The following is a 22575-nucleotide window of genomic DNA, read 5'->3' on the forward strand; positions in this document are numbered from 1 at the left end:
TTATTATTCACCAAAAGCATAAATAAATGCCACCGAAAGTTATTCCTGCCGGCTATTCGTGGTAGCGTATCTAGTGTTGCTTGCTTTTGGCTTTTCCCTTCAAACTAAGAGTTTGCTTTGTTTATAGGTTTATTTGTAATTTTGGATTTAACCTGGCGATACCTAATAACCTCTAGTAACAGGATCATGCGTCCACTCTCCTTCATCTCATTGCACCTCCATTATTGTTAGTGTTAAATTATAAGCTAGCACGTAATATAGCTACCTTCCATTCGCACCATGTGTACATGTCATACTTCATGTTAGCATCTTTCCTAGATATATCTCAGGCTTTTGACTGACAAAGTTTGACATACGGGCTTGCAGGTTAAATTAAAGAAACTTCTCCTTCATCCAGATTATCAGTTACTAAAATCTGATAGACATTTTATTTTAAATCAAGGCGATGAACATACCGAATTACATCCCATATATTCAGGAGTTCCGCAAGGTAGTGTACTAGGTCCAGTACTGTATCTTCTGTATACGACCGATCTGCCCACCACAGAAATAACTACTGAGGTAACATACGCAGACGACACAGCAATCTTAGGATCCCATGAAGATCCAACCACAGCATCAATAAACCTACAAACCCACCTGGAGCAAATACAATTATGGTTGAAGACATGGTGCATTAAAGTCAATGAACCAAAATCCACCCATGTAGCGTTTACCCTGCGTAAAAGAGCATGTTCATCAGTGAATATCAATCATCAACTCCCCCAAGCAGAGCATGTTAAATATCTTGTTATGCACTTAGATCGACACCTAACCTGGAAGAAGCACTTAAACGAAAGCAACTTGGACTTAAATTATATCAAATGTACTGGCTCATTGGATGCAAATCCAAGTTATCATTAGATCACAAGGTATTGATGTATGAGACTGTACTCAAGCCTATTTGGTCATACGGTATCCAACTATGAGGTACCACTAGCAAATCTAATATATCCATCATTCAACGGTTCTAAATGAAGTGTTGCATGCCATTGTTGATGCTCCGTACTATATTTCAAATAAAGTGATACAACGCGATATTCCTCTAGAACCTATAACGAGTGTAATTCAACGTGTTTGTGTGAACTACTTCGAAAGAATGTCAGTGTATCCCAACGTACTCGCTAAGCAGCTAAATATGCGACGTGATAGTGAAATGCGTAAACTAAAACTAATTACTGGACATATATAGACTTTAGAATAAGACTAACTAATTAAGATAATATTTTATACAAGACATTACTTAATGAAGTGATTTTCTGCGTGACTATTGATTGCAAAATAAATCCAATTTGGTCCTTCCGATCATATCTTTGAAGCAAAATTGCACAGACGATTTTTCTATTTGCCTGTCGTTCAATTGATGTGGCATTCATCTTCCCATCGTTTGGATTTTCAGTATCGCTCGTAATCGGTCGCTAATCGTTTCTTGAGCCACGTTTCTGTTTGTGTTTTGTTTTGTTTCTGAATTTGGGTTGGGTCCTCATCCAATAAATCTACCAGAATGTTCTAGGTCTTACATGCCTCTCATGTTTTAAGGCTAAAACATACCGTTTCTACTAGCAAACGATAAACTTTCAACGTCTTTTTTCTTTTGATTAAAAAAGAACAGTAATGGCTTGCCACAAATACACATTTTCAGGCACGAAAGTTGACATTTCCACAGAAATATAAATCTATAACGGTGTTACTTTCGCAAAATATAACATGTATAGCTCAGAAGCTTGATATCAGTAGAATAAACTGACACATGTGTCAAATCATAACATTTTATACTGGAGCCTAGCGATATCTGTTACAAAAACCGGTAATGACTTTCCGGTACACCTGGTAGTTAAACAAATTGACAAAGCAATTGAAAAATAATCAAAATAAAGCGTGTTTATTGGCTACCGAATCGTTTTATTAGCCATAAACCCTATATAAAACATATCTCGACCTAAACACATTCGTGTTCAGTCGATCTCTATCAAACGAAACAATTCAATCAGAGATAAACCCACCTAATCTGGCGGCATTAATAGATTTAATTCGTCGCGAACGGCAGCCTCCGCAAATTCCACGGCAACATGTACATAGTTAAACAAAGGCCCCTAATAATTCGAAGATAATCGTAATTATTATCTGCCGGTAAGGATCTCTCTCCGTTCTCTCAAATATTTGAGAACGAATTTTAATCGGAGAACATACAACGAGAATATCTCCGGCAACGATTTAATTATTTCTTTTTGTACTCTAATTATTACTCGGTAAAAAGTTCCTTGATGTAAAGGGGAGCATTTAATTCATGTTGTTCAAAACAGAATTTTCATTATTGATAATCGTCATTCTTCGACATGTTAATGTTATCTACTGTCATCATTTAACGAGTTTAGATAATTTAAAAACAGTTTGAAAATAACTTAATTACTAGGTTCTAATTTAGATAGCAGATGTCATTAAGTATGAGACAGTCACTAACCGCATTAAATCAATATTGAAAAAATGTAATTTCACCTATTTTACTGAATTGTGGACTTGTTTAGTAACACACAAACTTTCAATGATTCTTTAACGAAATATAAACATAGCCTGTTGAAAATCTAATTCAGATTAAAAGATATACTGAAGAATAATACGTTGTGATCCCCTCGTTCACATCACTGGCATCACTGAGAATTAGTATCTCGACATCCTCAATAGGTTCTTACTATGACTAGCACATTACTGCCAAACACTGCCTTATTTCATCAAAGCGTTAATGAGGTTCAGCAAAAAGCAAAAAGGTTCAGTCTTCGTTTGAGGAGCAACAGAATTTCATTAAACATCTTCCCTGGACAGCACAATAACTATACCTCAATATAATAGAACCTTTATGGGAAGTTTTAGAGCACAAAGTGGAAAAATTAATAAATTTTGTGTATATGCCAGGTGTTCATATTATTTTGTCCATACCCTGCATATAATCGGAATATGAACGTGGAATTAATATGTTAAGGATAATTGTTTTTTGCACAAAGAAAATTAGTTGGTAAAACCTAGTTATTTATTGTTATGTTTTGTAGCTTATCTAATTATTCATGATTCTTTGCATCAGTGTGAAAATTAGGTCGACACAGTAAAACCTAACAACGCTAGGACTGCAAGTACAATTTAAAATGTTACTTATTTTCGACATTAATACAATATTACCAAAAGTAGCAATAACTAAAAGGAAAGTTATTGATGCATACCATGAATTGAATTTACAAAAAAAAAACGACACGACATAGCCGTAATATTTCTCTGAAGCTATATACGGAGAGACAACAGTAAAAAAATTATGTTGCGAGATCTTTATAACGTTTACTTGTCCATATTAGCTCGGCCTAAGCGACAATTACTCGGCCAACATGTTTATATATTAACATGGACTTAAAAGTGGGACAAACGAACTGGATCATCAACGCTCGGTTTACTTGTTGGTTTTGTGGCTATTTTTGAATAAAAGTCTGCAGTGTTTTAATGGCGATACCTTTAAATATCATGATATCAAAGCAGGAATATTGAAAATTAATTATCGGTATAGATATGTCATAGTTTGGATTAAATTTTGTTTTTAGGAAGCTTCATATTTTAAACGATTCTTTAAAGTAAATACTAGAATATCTTAATCAAGTGCACACACATTATGTTCCCAATTAACGATACGATATATCAATAACGATATAATACATGGGCTGAAAAGTCGTAGACGTAACAAACGCGAGAAAGAAGAAAAAGAAGAAGAGAAAGAAGAAAAACTTTTTTGTTCAAAATTGGCTTTATTCCTCAACGTAATCTCCGTCAAGAGCTATACCATCATTCCAGCACCACTTTTGTAGAACGATTTACCTTTTGCATCAAAAGAAGCCTCAGTTTCAGCGATAACTCTTCATTCGAGCGAAATCTCTTACCGGTGACCTTTCTTGAGGTCTGCGAACAGCCAGTAGACGCTGGGAGCCAAATCTGGCAAATACGGTGGATGTAGGAGCAATTCGAAGTTCAATTAATGTAGTTTTGCATTGCTCTAATTGACGTATGATACGGTGCGTTGTCTTGATGGACACGAAAACCAGTTACATTTATATTAACGTTGGGAACTATCGACTGGAAACAGTCGAAACAGTCGATAGTCGCAAAACAGTCGAAACCGTCGATAGTCAAAAAAATAGCGACTGAAAACAGTCATTACTATTTTCAGTCAAATGCACGATTCGACTGTTTTTTTTCCATTCGGGATGTCAGACAATGTACGAATTCTTGTCTGTATAAAATGTGAAATAGGAAAGGAAAGTGCTTGGAGCAGTTAATTTTAAATGTACATACTTCAATGGTAGTATAAGCGAGACACAGATGTATTCATTCACGTAAAAAGAAAAGAAAAAACAAAATTACTAATTTCTATTATCATGTAATAAATAATATAATTTTAAAAGAAGTAGGATTACTTTTATACTGAATGTTCTGTGGATGTGTAAAAAGGAATGGAATAATAACACCACAAATGTTTTATCCTGTTTTAGTATATTAATTGCTATTTTTAAATAACATAGCATAATAAATATAAATAGTACAATATAACTTAAATAAAACCTAAGAAATAATGATTTTCAATAACCATAACTACTAAATAAAATGTAAACGTATACCTAACCATTGAAAAATCTAATCCATGATCTTATTAGCCGTATAATTAAAGACATCATTGGGATATCTTTCACCAGATAACTCGGCGGTCATTATTTCAATGGGTTTTAAAAGTTGAACACATTCTGTTAAGATAGTCCAATCGTTAACAAATAAAAACTGTGGTGCTCTTCTTAATAGCCAACAAAATATGAGAGTAGAGTTTTCCTATCAGAAAATGTATTTATTACAAATATTTAATATACTTTATTCAACTCTTTATCGATAATATTTTTAAAAGAAATTTAACAACTACTACTGTAAAAAACTCTTCAAATCTTTTGGATGAAATTTCTGAAACCCTTGGAACCTAATTTTAGTTTTCAAGATTTTAGGAAAAAAGTTTCGACAGATAAGAGGCTTGGACAAAAATCGTGAAAGTTTATCAAAAAAGTATTACCTATTATGCCAGTCAAAAGTATCTTACTATTTATCATTTACAATTTAATTTTTTGCCCTCGAAAACTAGCGTTCCTAAATGCTGCTATATTAATTTAAAATATATAGTTATTCACAAGCAAACTACAAAAAAAATAAAAGCACATATATTACATATAAATCTATATAGCATAAAATCGGGGCATTACTTTCAAGGTCGCGGCTAGGACGGGAGGCTAGAACGTTAAAAATCAGTCGAATGAACTAGCAGAACCGAAAATAGTAACTAAAAGTAAACGACTGAAACAGTCGATAGTAAATAGTAATAAAATCAGTCGGACTAAAAATAGCGACTGAAATAGTCGATAGTAAAACGTAGTCAATTACTGAACAGTCGATAGTCGATTTCAGTCGATTGTTCCCAACACTAATTTATATGAAACTAGATATGTTTTAATCAATTACACCGTCAAAGCAAAAAGGATTTTTGTACGTGACGTGTCTAAATGTTGTCCTTGTGAGGGCAAAAACATTCCCTTTTTGTATATATAAAGATTTATTTGAATAACAGCGTGATTAAATATAGTATTCAATCTATTATCAATCAGTAACTATATAACTTTATTCAATTTTTTAGGCTAATTTTACGGACCCAAGTGAAGTATACCGAAAGTTTGGACTAAATGACTACTAGGTCAAATTCTCTCGCTAATAATTTTCCTAATAGTTTATCATCAACAAGTGGAAAAATTAACGTTTTATGTTTGTACCCCGAAACTAACTAACTTCTATGACTTGCTCCGTTAATAACCTTGCTATTAATAATACCACATGTCATTAATATCCTATCAACTCTATATTATCCACAACTAAAACATTTATAAACAAAATATAATCTATAAAAATTATATCACCATTTCTTACGAATCTCCAGTAGTTTAAATTCACTACTATCTAAACAAATAGTTATTAATAACGTCACAAGATGAAATAGTTCCGAAATTACATTATTTTTCCTTACGGAAAACCTACCTACTTATCATTTATATAAATCGTAAGTACATACTTTGAATCGGTTATCACAATAATAATTTTAAAAAAATTAAACTGAAAAATGAATGTTTATCTGTTACGTTATGAATATTACGTACGTTGTTTATTTTAAGATATAATCTGGCTAAATAATAACTGGCTAATATGAAGTAGAACTGTGGATTAGTTTTGAAGTATTTGCAAAAGATAGATCCACCATATTTTGACAGACTACAGGGAAACAAACAAGATTTGGTGTATGATTGGTTAGTAGGTTACAAGCGCACTTAAATAAAGCGAATAACATTTCATTTTAGTTTGGTTATGTTTGATGTTTTTATTGATAAAGGCCAATATTACGTTGAGAAGTAAACTTGGCTAAAAATTGTTGCTCTTTGAAAGGCTTCACCGCAATGCGATTCCAATTATTACATTTTACGACAATAGTTGGAACTAAAAATATCTAAATGTCCATATTCAAATTTGTTATTATTTTTTGTAGAGAAAAAATATTTCAAATCAATATCTTTATAAATATAAAATGAACAAAAGCTTTTAGCGTATAGTGGGTTCTCTAAATTCTATATTTCATAAAAATAAAAAATGTGTATTAATTTTTACGTGTATTATTTAATATGCTCATGCTTTAGAATTACTCACTTAATAAATAACGTAAATACATTTTTACTACATCAAAGACTGATAAGAATTTACGTCAAATGAACTATATTTAAATAATATCATAACTCATCATTAATAATGTTTAGTTTTTTTATATATAATGCAGCAATATTAAGTTCCAATGGCTTTACAAAAGGCAGTGTAACTAGAAAATAATTGCATTAGGCATTGATTTTGTATACATGTATATGGAACATGACCTATCAATAATAATAGCCTAGCAATAAATAAAAGTACAGGTTAGTTTTAAAACATATAGTAAAACAGAAAGCAAAGAACCAATAAAGCTTGAAAATAGTCTACAAATATGCTAATGTTTAAATTTGGCAACACTGCAGCTCTACTCTACGTCAAATTGACCAAGTATCTTCTCAATTGTCATCGTCATTCATAAATAGTTATTTTCGTGAAACTTATACTGCGCATTAGTTAAGATTATCAGTACAAATTTACCACAGGTATCAAAAATGGAGTTAGAGTTACTCCGCTTACCATCCTTGAACGCCATCCAAATATAGTCGTAGCCGATTAACCTATAATTTGTCTTTACATTAAGTTAAATCTAGGTACATAACTAGGGAGGACGCATCGGTCCTATCTTAGACTTTGGTGTAACAGCTCAATAGAAAAGTCCCCGGCCTGATACATAGATGGGGCTACTAGAATTAGAACCATGGTTTTTAGTTAGCACTTACAATCACACACAATCGTGTGATCCAAATATAGTCGTTGCCGACTAACCTATAATTTGTCTTTACATTAAGTTAAATCTAGGTACATAACTAGGGAGGACGCATCGGTCCTATCTTAGACTTTGGTATAACAGCTCAATAGAAAAGTCCCCGGCCTGATACATAGATGGGGCTACTAGAGTTAGAACCATGGTTTTTAGTTAGCACTAACAATCACACACAATCGTGGGAAAACGCAACAGTCGGCTGAAAAGGTTATGGCGTCTGTATTTTGGGATGCACATAGAATAATTTTCATTGACTATCTTGAAAAAGGAAGGACCATCAACAGCGTCTATTATATAGCTTTATTGGACCGTTTGAAGAACGAAATCGCCGAAAAACGGCCGCATTTGAAGAAAATGAAAGTGTTGCTTCATCAAGACAATGCAACGTGTCACAAGTTAGTGAAAATGATGGCAAAAATCCATGAATTGGGCTTCGAATTGCTTCCTCAACCACCGTATTCTCCAGATCTGACCCCCAGCGACTATTTCCTGTTCTCAGATCTCAAAAGAATGCCCGCTGGGAAGAAATTTTCGTCGAATGAAGAGGTGATCGCCGAAACTGAGGCCTATTTTGAAGCGTACTATAAAAATGGTCTCGAAAAATTGGAGGGTCGCTATAAACAGTGTATAACCCTTGAAGGGAATTATGTTGAATAAAAAAACTAATTTTGCTAAAAAAATGTGTTTTACAGTGGTAGGCAGGGGACTTTTCAATTGACCTGTTAGACTTCGTTGCGGTATACCTAGACCGGAAAGCTAGAGAGATTCTTTTATTGTCGACTAGGCTCCCTCGTGCTTGACTCTAAACATTCTGGCTGTAATGTAAGATTTCAAGAGAACAAGAGACTCTTTCTCTGATAATACAATTAAAAACCTAAGTGTTTAAGAGTGTAAAAATTTAGGAAAAAAATCATCAACACTTATTTGTGCGCCCTATAAATAAAAATTCTTATTAAACTACAACTTTTTCTACAGCTACTTGGCTTGGCAACTCAGTGCGCTGATAAATAGAGCGTAGAGCAATAGCCAGACTAGTATACTACTGCATAAGAGATTACAAAATTATCCGCTTAAATAGAAATTTATTGCCTCTGAAAATTAGATCTAAAATTGTCTTGTTCCGTATAATTAGAATATATGCGTATTTGGGTATTTCTAATATCCCGTAAAATTAAATCATTAAAAAGATATTTCCTTCTGAATATAGCACAATATAATGTGTAAGTTTGAAATAATTCCTAAGAAACTTTAATAATATAAATGCAAGATAATTACAAATATCAACCATTGAATGCAATATAAAATTAAATAGCTACAAAATTAATCATCAAAAATTAATTGATAAGATTCATTTGAACAAAATCGACAAATTGTCCCCGACTGCTTTGATTTATATATTTGCAGTATAGTGTCATTTTCCAGCTTATTCTAACACACAGTAGTTTTATTAGTAAAGGGTCTGTCTACCAAAGAAGAAAACGAACAATCTGTAATAAGTTCGAATTTAATAGTACACTGTTTTCTTCTGTATTACACAACTCTAGAAAACAGGTGTCTTTCTTAGTTCGTGTCATCCTGTTTCACCATCTTTTGGGACGTATTAGAAGTGTCATTCGTTTAACATGCAGCAAGCAGTACAAGACAAAGATCAATATGTTCATTCGATATAATACAAGTTTGTGCTGATCAGGACCTGTAGAACGATGAGGTAGATGAGGCTGTTTGTCCAACAGTCCGTTTAAAAATCTGGTATCAATGAAAGGAAAGCATTAGTTCTATTTACCTAACCAAACACCTAACTGTATTTTGCAATTCGTATTTTGTATTTTAAATAAAAAATAGTTAAAATATTTCATTTTATATTTCAAATACACGACTTAAAAATACTTTGTATTTCGTATTTAAAATACGTGTCATGTAGTATTTTGTAATTTGTATGTCCTTATCTTTGTTCATCTCTGAAGGTAACGAGCAACTAAGTTCCTTAGCTTCTTGTTTCCACTCAGGTCCGTGATCACTTCAAAATCCCGTAAATATCATAGAAAAAATCAGCTTTTATCAGATGACGTAGAGATGCACTGACGTAACCGTCAAATTCATCCATATTGATTAAATTCGTTTATGGAAATCGAATATTCACACTATGCCCAATTTTTTGTTGTGTTGTTAACGAATAGCACCATTTATCATAGCCAGTTTATTGAACAACTTAACATGTAACTCTCAACCAAGCATCTTAAGTCACATGATATGATCGATAGAATGGTTAAAACAATAATGGAATCAACAATATGTTATGGAATTTTCTTGGCAAGCAATTTAATTAATATTAAAAATATAATCTGTTAAATAATATTTTTTTCTACGAGTAAAATTATATTAATGTATAAATTCCAATGTGTACAAGAAAATAAAAACCACGACGTAAAGAAAACGTCTACATAATTGATAGATACAGTACCAAAATAGCGGTTTCTTCAAAACAACAACGTTCTAGTAATTAAAAGTGACATCATAATTCCAAAAATAAGCAAAGCGTATTGTTTCATTTCAATTAAAGTCGTTACAATTATGCTAAAATGACATTATTTTCATCAGACGACGAATATATAGTCAAATACTTTTTATTTACGCTAATATGTGAAATTATTTTATCTATTAAGATGGAGTAACACAAATTAATAATTATGAATACGCAATCTTATTTCATGACCATTACACATTGAAAAAAACCTATTTTTATATTACAGTGTTGACTATGACAATATAGAGTAATATTAAATGGTTGCCAAAAAAACAGCGCTGCAAAATTATAAAATTATTTAACCGTCTCCATTTGGCAGTGGCAATATATCGATTGAATAACACGTTACCTTTGTTAATATAAAATAAATTGTTGACAAAGAGTCCTGAGGAAAAAAATAGTGCTAAAAACGCATCACAAATTATCTAAGAAAGTTACAGTCTATTTCGACGACACGGCCTGTCTATAAATACGAGTACACAAAGCCCATCAAAACTCGAAAAATAGCGAATTATTTATAAACAGTCGAAATATCTGGCGTGGCATTGTCAACGTGCCAAAATACCACTTTCGAAAAAACAATTTTCATTTTGGACCAATTAAAAGAATTACGTATCGATCAAGTCACCCACAATAAGCCAGACAGCATTTGTTTTTATAAAAATTGGTTCTATTTACCTGCAGATGTTTCATAACGCTATTCTATAGATTGTTTATAATCTTGAGTTTCGATCAAGGTCATTATGACAGTGGTAAACGGTCAATTAGCATAGATATTAAATATTATACTTAGAAGGTATCTTGAATGACCTTGGGACCATGTCTGGATAGGCTTCAGAAACACCAGAGAGCCAGAGATATAAAAAGTGGAGTAATTCCAGATGTATATTTTCTTATACGACCCTTTGGTCATAAAATAAATTGCAAATTGTGAGATTTACTGTAACTGTAACAGATGAATCTACTCCTTCAACTTTAGGTTGAATTCAAAAAAATTGGTTCATGTAAATGGTGACCTTTTTTCAATACAAATCTAAATATATGGATAGTGATTCCTACTTTCCTAGGAGACCTACTTTCAAGATATATATATAAAATAAGAAATATATATTGTGATATAAAAATAAATACTAGCTTTTACTTGTCAATATATTTTGAACAAGTGTTAGCACTAGACAGAACATAAAAAGTGTTATTAAAAATTATTAAAAATTATTATCACATTTAAATCAATAACAACGTACAATTAGAAAATAAGTTTTCACCAACCAAATTACGTGAAAATGAAATTTTGTGAAAATAATATGTTTTATTAACGTTGGCTGAAAGTCATATCATTTAAATACAGAATATTTAAAGCCAAAAGTCAATTGTTTTTATACTCTCATTAGATAATTTTTCGATTTTTTTTTAATTTCATATATTGTTATTATTATATACATATTTTTATGAATAATGTTTTAAATTAAATTGTATTTCCCAAATTTCCCGCTTGTGGCGCTCTATGTTGGTTCTAAAGTCTACAATTTAGCCACAACTTTGTAAGTGATAGATTATCTCTCAAAAACTCGGATTTACTACGCTTGAACATCTTCAACCACTTTGCACAGAGCTTTCTCATACCCAAATATTCGTGAATGATATGATGTACACGTTCAGTTGATATCTTTAGAGTGTGTGCTATTTCATTCAATTTCAATTTACGGCCATTCAAAATCATTTTGTCGATTTTTTTAATGGTTTCGTCAGTAACAACCTCTTTTGGGCGTCCACTGCGTTCACCGTCTTCGGTGCTCATTTCACCACGTCTAAACTTAGTATACCAATCCTTGATGGTTGATATTCCTGGGGCAGTGTCCGGAAACTCAGCATCAAGCCAAGTGATTGCTTCAACTGTATTTTTTCCCTTCAAAAAGCAATATTTTATCAACACGCGAAATTCCTTTTTACCCATTTTCTTCACAATAACAAAAGTTGCTTCACTCAAAATGCTATAGTTCACAAATTAATGATTCGTCGTCTAATGAGTCGTCATTTATACACGCATCTTTTGAGGGTTAAGGCTAACTAAAAAAACATATGGATTTAATTCTAGTAGCGCCATCTATGTGTCAGACCGGGGACTTTTAATTGTCCTTTTAAATACTTTTTATGGTACACTTTTTTATGCTTGACGTCATTTTCTTTAAGTATGTAGGTGGTACACCAAAATATCAGCATTTATCATCAAAATAACAAGAATGATATTATGTATTACAAAAATATTAATTAACCATTTAAAATAGTTTACTTCAAGTATTCTATTTCGAAATAATCGTTTTCATAATGTCACAGTTGCAAAGATTAGCCACATATAAAACAATATCAAAATAATTTGTAAATAAAAAACTATAACCTTGTTGGCAACTAATAACTATAGTTTTAATATTATCTTCAGAATGCAAAACATAAATAAATAACATACTAAAAGATAATTATGCTAAGTAAAATAAAACGATATATTCGTAGTACTTTATAAGATATTAAATAATTCACAACGATAAAAACTATATACTATAAATAGACGTTAAAATAGTACTATAAAAACTAATTAATTATTAAGTAATCAAGTCGTTTTGTTGTCTGTTTATGACTGACGTCTACCGATGCTATTCCAAACAGTGATATTAACATATCAAAAAAGAAAAAAATACATTATAAACTCGTAATGTGATTTGTTTCGAAACAAAGTTGAGTCGATATCTGAAATCTTTAAATTATCGACAATAAATAAATATTATTTATGATATCTGTTCTTTTATCTTTTTACTACAATTAATTGTAGATTTTCTGAGAACTCATTTTTAAAATAATAATAAAAAACACAAATCTAAAAACTTTACAGAAACAGAACAACAAAATCTAAAAAACTATTATTATATTTGAACTAATATAATCAGATGTTCCGACAAATCACTGTTTCGAAAATGTCAGTAAAATGGCATCAGACAACCTGAAGTTGGTTGATATCCAACATCCCGTGTCATTTACGTGTTTTTTTGCTCATAATTATTTATATTTAACATTACCATCAAGGTATCTTGATCTGTCTTTGGAATACAACACAATATTGGTATAAAATAATTCTTATCTTATCAAATAAATAGTATATTCTAAAATAAATAATCCTTTTAAGTGTGTATGCACACAATCCTTTACTTTTTCATCCTAATCATATATTAAAACAGTAAATTACTGTGGTTATGTAACACCTATTTTTAATTTAACACCTGGAGAAAATACAAAAAAAAAATGTATTGATTAAAATAATATGTAAATTATTCCTACATAATAAGTTGCTGATGTACAAGCAAATATTAAAACTTATATGGACCTGTAGAGTATGTTATGAGGATCTAGAAGTCAAGAGATGAAAAGTGCTACTACCTTTTATTTTATTTTTATTAAAGACTAAGTAAGAGCCGTAAGAGATCCGCAAGTCGTATCTGTTAGTTGAAAACATCTAGTCATAATAAATTAAAAAATTTAAAAATAATGTAGTAAATTGAGAATAGTACACCATCTTTAATAAGAACGATAAGGAGAACAAATAAATTCTGGATAAAATGAGAAAAACAATTAAGTTTACAAATATATTTAAATATTTGGCATTTTCCAAGGTCATTGAAAATCATTTTTCTCTATGTTCTCCAACAATTCTCCGAATATTGCACGTATATGAATGTAACCAGTGTTCCGATATACCAGAGACACAACAAAACTGCGTCAAAAACTTGCAGAAAACGAAAATAAAACAAATCGATATCAGAACTGAGCGTAATAATTCATTTAATATGGATTTCCTCTAATTAAATATATAAATCAAAGAAACAGCGAGGGAAAACGTAAAAATATCAGCGGCAGTGCACAGCCTTGAACCTGCATGTTGATACATAAAAGAATATGACGTTTGTTGTATTAAATAGAGAATGAAGATTTATTGTTCTAGTTCTAATGAAAAATAATTGAAGAAACATCTCTATTCCAAATATCCCCTTACGTATACAAGACGAACAGGAAACATTTTATTTTAGGACGATAAAATAAATAATACCTGTCATAATGATCCGATAAAAATAACACGACTCGTGTATAATAACTATTATGATTATAAAAACTATTTTTTTCCAAACTGTGAGATCAAATACTTGAATACTATAAAGTCAATATTAATTAATTCATATTAGCCTTATTTATCTTGCCTAATGTCACATCAAATAATGACACGACACATTTCTATACAATTGTCACAAGCAATTTGTCAACTAAACCTTCAAAACCTCATTATATAATATAATTACAGTATTACATAAGAGAATATTAAGCAAAATATGTTGCAAAGAGTTCAAACCAATGCAAAAAGATTGGTTATAAAAATCACTGGTTGGTATTGGATGTTCTTTTTTAATATAAATCAATTAATCATTATCTAAATAATTGTACAATGAAGTGATTATTAAAACAATTTATATCAACAAAATTTGACTTCCCATACATGTCATTACAACACTGTATGGTTACTTTCATTTAGCATTTCGTAATAGAAATTAAACTTTTATCATAATTCCTTTGAATCGATTATATGTTGGAATATATTAATTTCTGATAAAAAAGTGATAAAATTAAGACAATAGTATAATCTACTTATGTCCTGATTTTGATATATTGTAAAATTAGCCTGTACTATATTGTTTACTTCATATCGTCGTCTTGTTTATTATCAAAGTATATAGGAGGAGAAAAAACAGGAACTACAAGGCGAAATTTAAATATTTTACCACTTAAAAATATAAATTAACCTAAAAATTGAAGAATGTACAATGTTATTTTTTAAAAAGTAATCATTATATTATTTCTTCATAATAATAAAGCAATTAAATTTGTTTACCTCGAAATGTACCGAATTTATAACACTACGAATGACAGATAATCTTGTTATATTTCAAGTTGAACGATTGACTGGATAGATTGAATGAACAACTATAATACATTTCATGAATTTCGACGCATACTTTTAGTTGATATAAATAACTGAATCAACTAGATCAAACATACACGCATAAGAACGTGAAAACGTTGGAATTGTGATAAATTAACCTGCAACTAAAACGAGTTTTCCATGTTTCCAACCTGAACCGTAAGCCGTCTATATTTAACGGTTCTGAATAAAAATTGTATATTTTTAGAGGCCGTACAGCGCTAAATTATTTCCTCTCGTATGCAGCCAATAATACATGTCGAAATTCCATAAAAAGAAATTTCGATTCTTAAACGGGTCAAGAGAGTTTGGTGTTTTTTTTATTATTTAGCAAAAGTATGAAATGTTAGTTATTTTTTTTTAAAAACCCTGAATAGTTTCTTGATCATGATAATGAAATAAATTCCGAATATTAGTATTGTAACAGAAACGAAATGAATAGGAATTTTTGTTATTCAAACGTATGACTATAGCGTGGTGTTCCCGACATAACCTATACACATTCACTCGCACACGCATACACACGCATTCTGACAGGAATAAAATTAGATCAATTTAAGCCTGTTTGTTCGGGAAACAGGTCGAACGAAACCATCCCAGAGTCGTATCGGACGGGCTCATGACAACGTTCGGAATCGAGTAGGGTTCGACGAAATTCGATTAGAGATGAGAAAAACGCGAAGATACGATGGGGGGAACCTCGATGACCTTGAACTTTTCGTGTCGATACACATAAACAAACCCATTTCGAAAAAAAAATGAGTTCGGCCGTCCACAACGGCCCGATGCCAGAGGTTTTATTTTGGGAATAGAGAGAGGTGTACTTAAAACGGCTAAGGTGTTTGGTTCTTTTAAAAATAGAAGCCGTTATATTTATATCAATACTACACACCCGAAACATCTCGCATAGACCCAAATTGGAATCGGGCCGAGACCAAGGGCGAGATTTCGGGAGAGCCCAAAACGGAAGAAGGAACGAGACGACGGAGCGAGAGGGACGATGCGTGGGCGGGCCAGCCTTCCCGAAAACCCCCCGGCCTAGAGACGGGAAAAGTTCAGCACGGCCACCTGTCAAACGGACGTGGCCCCCCGAACCACATATCGGGGCGAAAAAAAAGTGGAACTGCCTCGCGTAGGACGCGGATACCAAACAACCTGTTACGTGCTGGCCGAGGAAGATCCCCCAGGCCGAGCGATGTTTATAGGTCGATACCGAGACGGTGTGGAGGACCGGGAAGAGGATCCCGTCCACCTGCAGATCATCCGCGAGGGGTTCGGAGCTTTCTCCCCACCACGTACGCTGGCGGTATCGCGACACGTTCGTAAACAGCGGGCCCCGAGAGCAGCAGCAGCGGCGGCTGCTATATCAGGAACGGGAGCCCGGAGGAAGAGGCGTCGGGTCTCGGACGATACGGCGATACCTCTCTCTCCCCGTCGACCATTCGAAAAACTGTCACAATAATGGTGCAATCGATAGTCATGGCGCCTAGAAAATCAATCCCGTACGCGGATTGCGCGAAGTAGCCGCTTGCCCGGTACCCGGGTTCGTGCCACTGACCTTGTATCATACGTTGAGTGGTCGACAGCTTCTGGTTGTTCGAAGACATTTCTTGATTCCGGTTTTGTACACTTCAAAATATAAACATCGGATTTTGTTCGCACTAAATACACTCGCACCGTACACAAGCTATAATTCTACTCAAGATGGAGCGACGAGCGCGTAGACCCAGCCAGAGCTCGCGACTGTGCGCAACGATACCGCGTCGAATCGTTCGCCGGCAGCGGCGACGGGACCGACGCCCGGCAGACTCTCGCGGCCGACGTCGAAAGGTCGGGTCGGACCCCCGGACCGATTTCCTGCAGCGCGTTATTGTAAACGCCGCCCGATGTTTGGACCGGTGATGACAGATGGCGCAACGGTTTCCTTAATTGTAGAATCTTCGTTCCCCCTTGAATTTGTTTATTTTCAACAATATTTAAATATATTCTTTTTTATTATTTATTATAGCAATCTAGCAAGTTAATATTTGTGAAATAAAAATGATATTTGATAAAACAATACGCTGGTGACTGATGTATAAGCGCAAAAACCAATTATGTAATCTCGTTAAAATACTTACTCTGTGAGGCAGTGATATCTTCCTTAGACTCTCGACGAGAACTTTCGCTACTAAAGTACGCAGGCTCATTAAAACTCAGACCGGGCCTATCTCAGTATGGACATTTTGTCCATCAACCGCTGTATTAAAATAAAAGGGCAAACATACAAAGGGTCTGACTATTGGTTCCAGAAAATCTGCAATCGCTTGTCATTAGAAATTCCTATCATCTGTAAATTCACGAATAAAATAACTCCCTGGCAGAACGTACCTATTACCATTGTCTTTCAATGAGATTTGTTTCTAAGGATGCTCTTAACTCTTATAGTGCACGCTCCCTTTTCAAACAATTGATCTATGAAAAATACCTTAAACATCATTAGACTTACACTGACGGATCTAAAAACGATGGACATACATCAACATTGAAAGAAGAACATTACAAATTACGCCTCTTTGACGAGTGGTTTTACTGCTGAATTGCTGGCCATATACAAGGCTCTTAAATACGTTCAAGATAGTCCAGATATGATTTCGGTGGTAATAATCACTGACTCTATGAGCTCTCTTGAGAACTTAAAATCGGCACAGGTAGATAAAAAAGTGGAATGGAAGTGCGAGCCACGGAAGTAGCGTAAACCAGCGGAATACCGTCGGCCAAAATAATCTCGACCACACGATCGTGCTCTGTGAGCTCCTTCAAACACACGCGTAGCACTCGGCTAATAACAAAACGATCTAAAACAATGCCGATATCTAAGTAAGGATTCTATATGTGACATCGGCCAGTTAATGATAATAATATTCATAACTGTGACTATGGAAATGGTCTTTAATTATATTAATGTGATTTTTTTTAATAGTCTTACGAAAAAAGTTGGAATTTAAAGGAAAAGATAGACCATTATCAGATATTAATATTGAGAAATCTGATGCAAGTAAAGGGAATAGTTACTACCCTTAAATTTAATAGACATTTATTTATTTAGAAAATGAATGAATTTGTGGATATAACAAATATTAACATTGTACTATTTTCACTGCTTATTTTTTGATGGTGATAATGTCTGGGCCGAAATAGGGGACACAGAGCAGTTTAAAATTAAAAACACATGAAATCTCTTGTATGGAATTTCGCCGTATTGGATAAATATACAGAGACATAATGAAAATGTGTCAAAGAATAGGTATGTTTTATCAAAACTTATGAGAGCGATACTTTACAGAATCCAGGAATATTTCTTGAACTTTTTCGTCTGAACTAGCTCCAACTCTAAGAGAGTAATTACAAAAGCGCCTACAAAGAAATACAGAACGATCTGATACAATATGTTATATATTGTTATATATGTTATATATGTTATATATGTTATATATGTTATATATGTTATATATGTTATATATGTTATATATGTTATATATGTTATATATGTTATATATGTTATATATGTTATATATGTTATATATGTTATATATGTTATATATGTTATATATGTTATATATGTTATATATGTTATATATGTTATATATGTTATATATGTTATAATATGTTTGAAGTATGTCGTAAACAAGTAATTGAGACAATTAATAGTTCTTTATTTCTGACGGTGACGGCGAACGAAACAACTGAAGTTGCTGCAAAATCTCAACTGGTAGTTATTTTTAGATATGTTCGCGATGATGGGCCAATTGAACGTTTTTGGAACCGCTTAATTCCTGAAAAATGTCACGCAGAAACACTTAGTAAAACAATTTTTTGCGTTATAGCATATATCAACAAACTGATTGCACAAAGCTATGGTGGAGCAGCCGTGAGGAGCCGCCAACATCGCTTGCATTCAGCGTTAATTTTCAAATCCTTTTGCTCACAAAATTTCTCAATATGTACACTGTTACGCTCACCAATTAAATTTGAATATGCCTAAAGCTGCTTCCACAAATAACACAGTCTGTAGTGCAGCAGCCTCTATTCGCCATACATTAAACCACTCGATCTTCAAATTTTGGCTAACTTTTCAACTTTTTAACCAACTACATCAAAGAAAAATCGAACCTACTGGAATTAGAATTCCAAATAATCCTAATAACATCATTAGCAAAGCATCAGATATGATAAGTCATGAGCCAACAGAAAATAAACGCCTAGGCAATAGTAAATTTCATAACCGAATTTTTACTTTAGAGGTGTATGATGTTATAATAAATTGTGCAAAAGATTCATTTCGTTTTAAAGGGCATCTAGTTACATCACCTTTCTTTTCGGAATACTTTCATGGCACACACCCATGGCAACATCACGGACCACAAATATATGCAAATTGAATTTAGGTACACGAAATGAATATCAGAAAGAGAAATATGTAATAACACTCTTCTGTCAGAGTCCAATATCTAGTAAAAATTAAACTATTGACTTCTTTGCGGCCCCACATATACCGAAAGTTCAATTTTATATTTAAGGATAATGAAAAATATGTTCGATATAACATTAAACTTATAACATTAATATTTTTTGAGACCTTATTGGCTAGATGTGGATTTAGACATAGAGGAGATAAAGTTTGACTTCAACTAAAATATATAAGTAATAAATAACAAATTTCGTTAATGTATTTTATAAAACATTATTTATAACTATTTCCAACTCTATTACGTAATTGTTTTGTTTTCTGTGCCATTGAGTAATTGCAAATGTGATTATTCTTGTAAAGAAATTACATGCAATAAAATTATTCAACAAAATTAATTAAAATAAATATTAATTATATTTGAGAATATATACAAATTGATATTGAATGCACAATCATAAAAATAGAATATTTTTGAAAGGATCCAATATAATATTATTTTATTAGGTCTATCCCTTTTGCCCATACAAAAGAAAAAGATTAGATATAGTAATTTTATTTCTCTCTGCCAATTATTTTATAATATTTAGTTTTCAATAACAATAAAAAGTATAGAAAAGCTGAAATATATATTTTTACTATCACATTTTTTATTACCTATTACTCTAATATGCTTAAAAACATTTTATTATTATAATGTCTTACTATATAGTATTTGTTCCTTTATTATGCTTAACGACCTTTTATAATTATTTTATTACAGTACCTACTTCATAGGTACGTCCTGAGTATTTAGATCATAGGTATTGAGAAAAACATCCAATTTGTACTAGTTCGTCTTCAACATTTTTCTATCGCAGTAGGTTAAGTAATTTTCAAAACTCAAGTTAAAACAATGGATAACCAGAAGTTACAAGAACAGGAATTAATATCATTGGAGTCGATTTTCGGCAAAGATTGGTATTATGACGAGATTATGAAGAACTACATAATAAAGATATCGAAGGAAGCCGAGTTATGGGTAACTCTGACACCCGATTACCCTCTGAACGGTCCACCAAAATATGAATTCTGGGCTCCGCATATTAATAAAGTGCAACGGAATCGCATATACACGGACTTCATTGATATATACGAGTAAGTAGTATAACTATATTTATTTATAGTAGAAACAGTATTTAAAACTTTCAAATATGTATGTTATGAGGATGTTAGAGAGATGTTTCAGCCTATTCATGGAAGCATATGGAGTGTAGTGATTTTTTATTGATTTTCGTTCGGATTTCGAATCTAGAAGCCCAATTTACAATATTTTGATCCTGCGCCATTTATCAATCCACAACCACTAACAGGTTTTATAGACTACAGTGACTAATCAGTTTGTTTATTTTCCAGAAAATTCAAAGGCGAACCTATCATTTTTCAGTGGATCGAGAGGTTTAAGGAGGTCGTACACGTTCCCAAAGGCAGCGGCAACGTGAAAGCTAAAGGGGCCACTAAAGTGGCTAGAAAGTATGACTCGTCGGACAATGTAACTGTAGACATCAAACACAGCGACCCCATAAACGATCGAAAGAGCACCTTCCAGGGCCATGCTTGCAGGATATCATGCATGGATGACGTCGAGTAAGTGTGGTTTTCGCTCCATGTTGTTTGACGCTTGGCAAAAGTGGTATATTTTTAACCCGTCATATTTTTTTAGGAAATTTAGAAACTCGCTATTGGCAAATAAGAAAATAGCGCAGGCCAAACATAACGTTTTGGCCTATAGATTTAAAAATCAAGCTAAACTTATAGTTCAGGTAAATATATAAATAATACAGAACGTTCCAACAGGTGCTATAATGCATATTTTTAACAGGATTATGACAACGATGGAGAAAAGCAGGCAGGAAGTCGGTTATTACATCTATTAAAAATACTAGAGGCCGACAATGCAGCAGTTATAGTTACACGATGGTAGGATTAAAAACTTGACTGAAAATAATACGCAACACTGACATCAAATGTATTTCGCAGGTATGGGGGTATACAAATCGGGAGCGACCGATTCAAGCACTACAACGAAGCCGCAAGACTAGCATTGTTAGAAGCTAATCTTTCAAATAAGTCTTAATAATCTCGACATTTACCTCTATTATCTTTATTTAAATAAATATTATTTTAAGCTACTATTTTTTTATTATTTCATACAATAGTTATAACAAATTCCCAATATCCATTATGCGGCTAGAAAAAGTAACATATTATCAACTAGCGACCCGCCCCGACTTCGCACGGGTGCAATGCTGATACTAAATTAAATACACTACAGAAAAAATATGAACGTTGTATATAAAAACATAGCGGCCCGCTCCGACTTTGCACGGGCATAAAATATATATGCCTATGTCACTCAATGAAAACATGATTAAAATCGATCCAGTATTTTTGGTTCATTCATTACTGCCCTTGGCCTGCACGCATTTAGGAGTAAAACAATTCCTCTTCCCCTATACATACTATGAAGATTTCCTACTATCTTTGGAATATCTAAATTCATACAATTTTTATTACATTACACATTTTTAAACGCAAATTTTAAATTTGTAATATCTCCGAAAATATTTGTTTAATTTACATGCAGTAAGGAACCATATTGATCTATATTAATTGCACACTGTATTTAAGGTACTTAATTCGATAAGGATTAATGCCGTATTGCTTAAAATAGCTTCGTAAATAAGCCATTTTATCACGTAAAACGTAAACAATAGAAATGGTTAATGTGGGTTATCCCTAAAATATAAACATATACCATCCCGGACTTTTTTGTAGACCTTTTTATGGTGTACAATACTGTAGTACATTAATTTGATCTAACTCGTAGGGTTAGGCAGCGTTTTTGCTAATTGCTAAATAAGCCTAAAAAATAGGTAATTTACGACATCACGTTAGAAACCTCTAAAATTAGCAATGTTGCCTTAGTATATTATGCATGTATTATACATATAAACCTTCCTCTTGAATCACTCTATCTATTGAAAAAAATC

At 32.6% G+C, this 22575-nt stretch overlaps 2 protein-coding genes across 6 annotated transcripts in view; one reads left to right on the forward strand and one right to left on the reverse strand.

Moving 5' to 3' along the window:
• Positions 1–16866, reverse strand: part of LOC143198754 (serine/threonine-protein phosphatase 2B catalytic subunit 3) — a 252955-nt gene extending 236089 nt beyond the window's left edge. For all 5 annotated transcript variants that reach the window (XM_076408226.1, XM_076408225.1, XM_076408224.1 and 2 more), the window contains exon 1: positions 16655–16866. In XM_076408226.1, the coding sequence (XP_076264341.1) occupies positions 16655–16703 (49 nt within the window). In that variant the 5' untranslated portion in view covers positions 16704–16866. The remainder of the gene's footprint in view (positions 1–16654) is intronic.
• Positions 16867–20313: 3447 nt separating this feature from the next.
• LOC143198300 (protein IMPACT-like) lies at positions 20314–21659 on the forward strand. The gene is made up of 5 exons (XM_076407432.1): positions 20314–20680; positions 20939–21169; positions 21246–21345; positions 21405–21502; positions 21563–21659. Exons 1-5 carry the CDS (start codon positions 20439–20441, stop codon positions 21657–21659), a joined length of 768 nt encoding a protein of 255 aa, XP_076263547.1. The 5' UTR covers positions 20314–20438.
• The last annotated feature ends 916 nt before the right edge of the window (positions 21660–22575 follow it).

This window comes from Rhynchophorus ferrugineus, unplaced genomic scaffold (assembly GCF_030347505.1).
Source record: "Rhynchophorus ferrugineus isolate W39M unplaced genomic scaffold, kcgeb_rfMv2 rfM6, whole genome shotgun sequence".
NCBI lineage: Eukaryota > Metazoa > Arthropoda > Insecta > Coleoptera > Curculionidae > Rhynchophorus > Rhynchophorus ferrugineus.

What these genes read in the sequence shown, in the direction of transcription:
- LOC143198300 (XM_076407432.1), top strand. Translation starts at nt 20,439, where the DNA reads ATGGATAACCAGAAGTTACAAGAACAGGAATTAATATCATTGGAGTCG. An exon ending in AAGCTAAACTTATAGTTCAG is followed by an intron (nt 21,346 to 21,404) that starts GTAAATATATAA and finishes TATTTTTAACAG; the next exon opens with GATTATGACAACGATGGAGA. An exon ending in GCAGTTATAGTTACACGATG is followed by an intron (nt 21,503 to 21,562) that starts GTAGGATTAAAA and finishes TGTATTTCGCAG; the next exon opens with GTATGGGGGTATACAAATCG.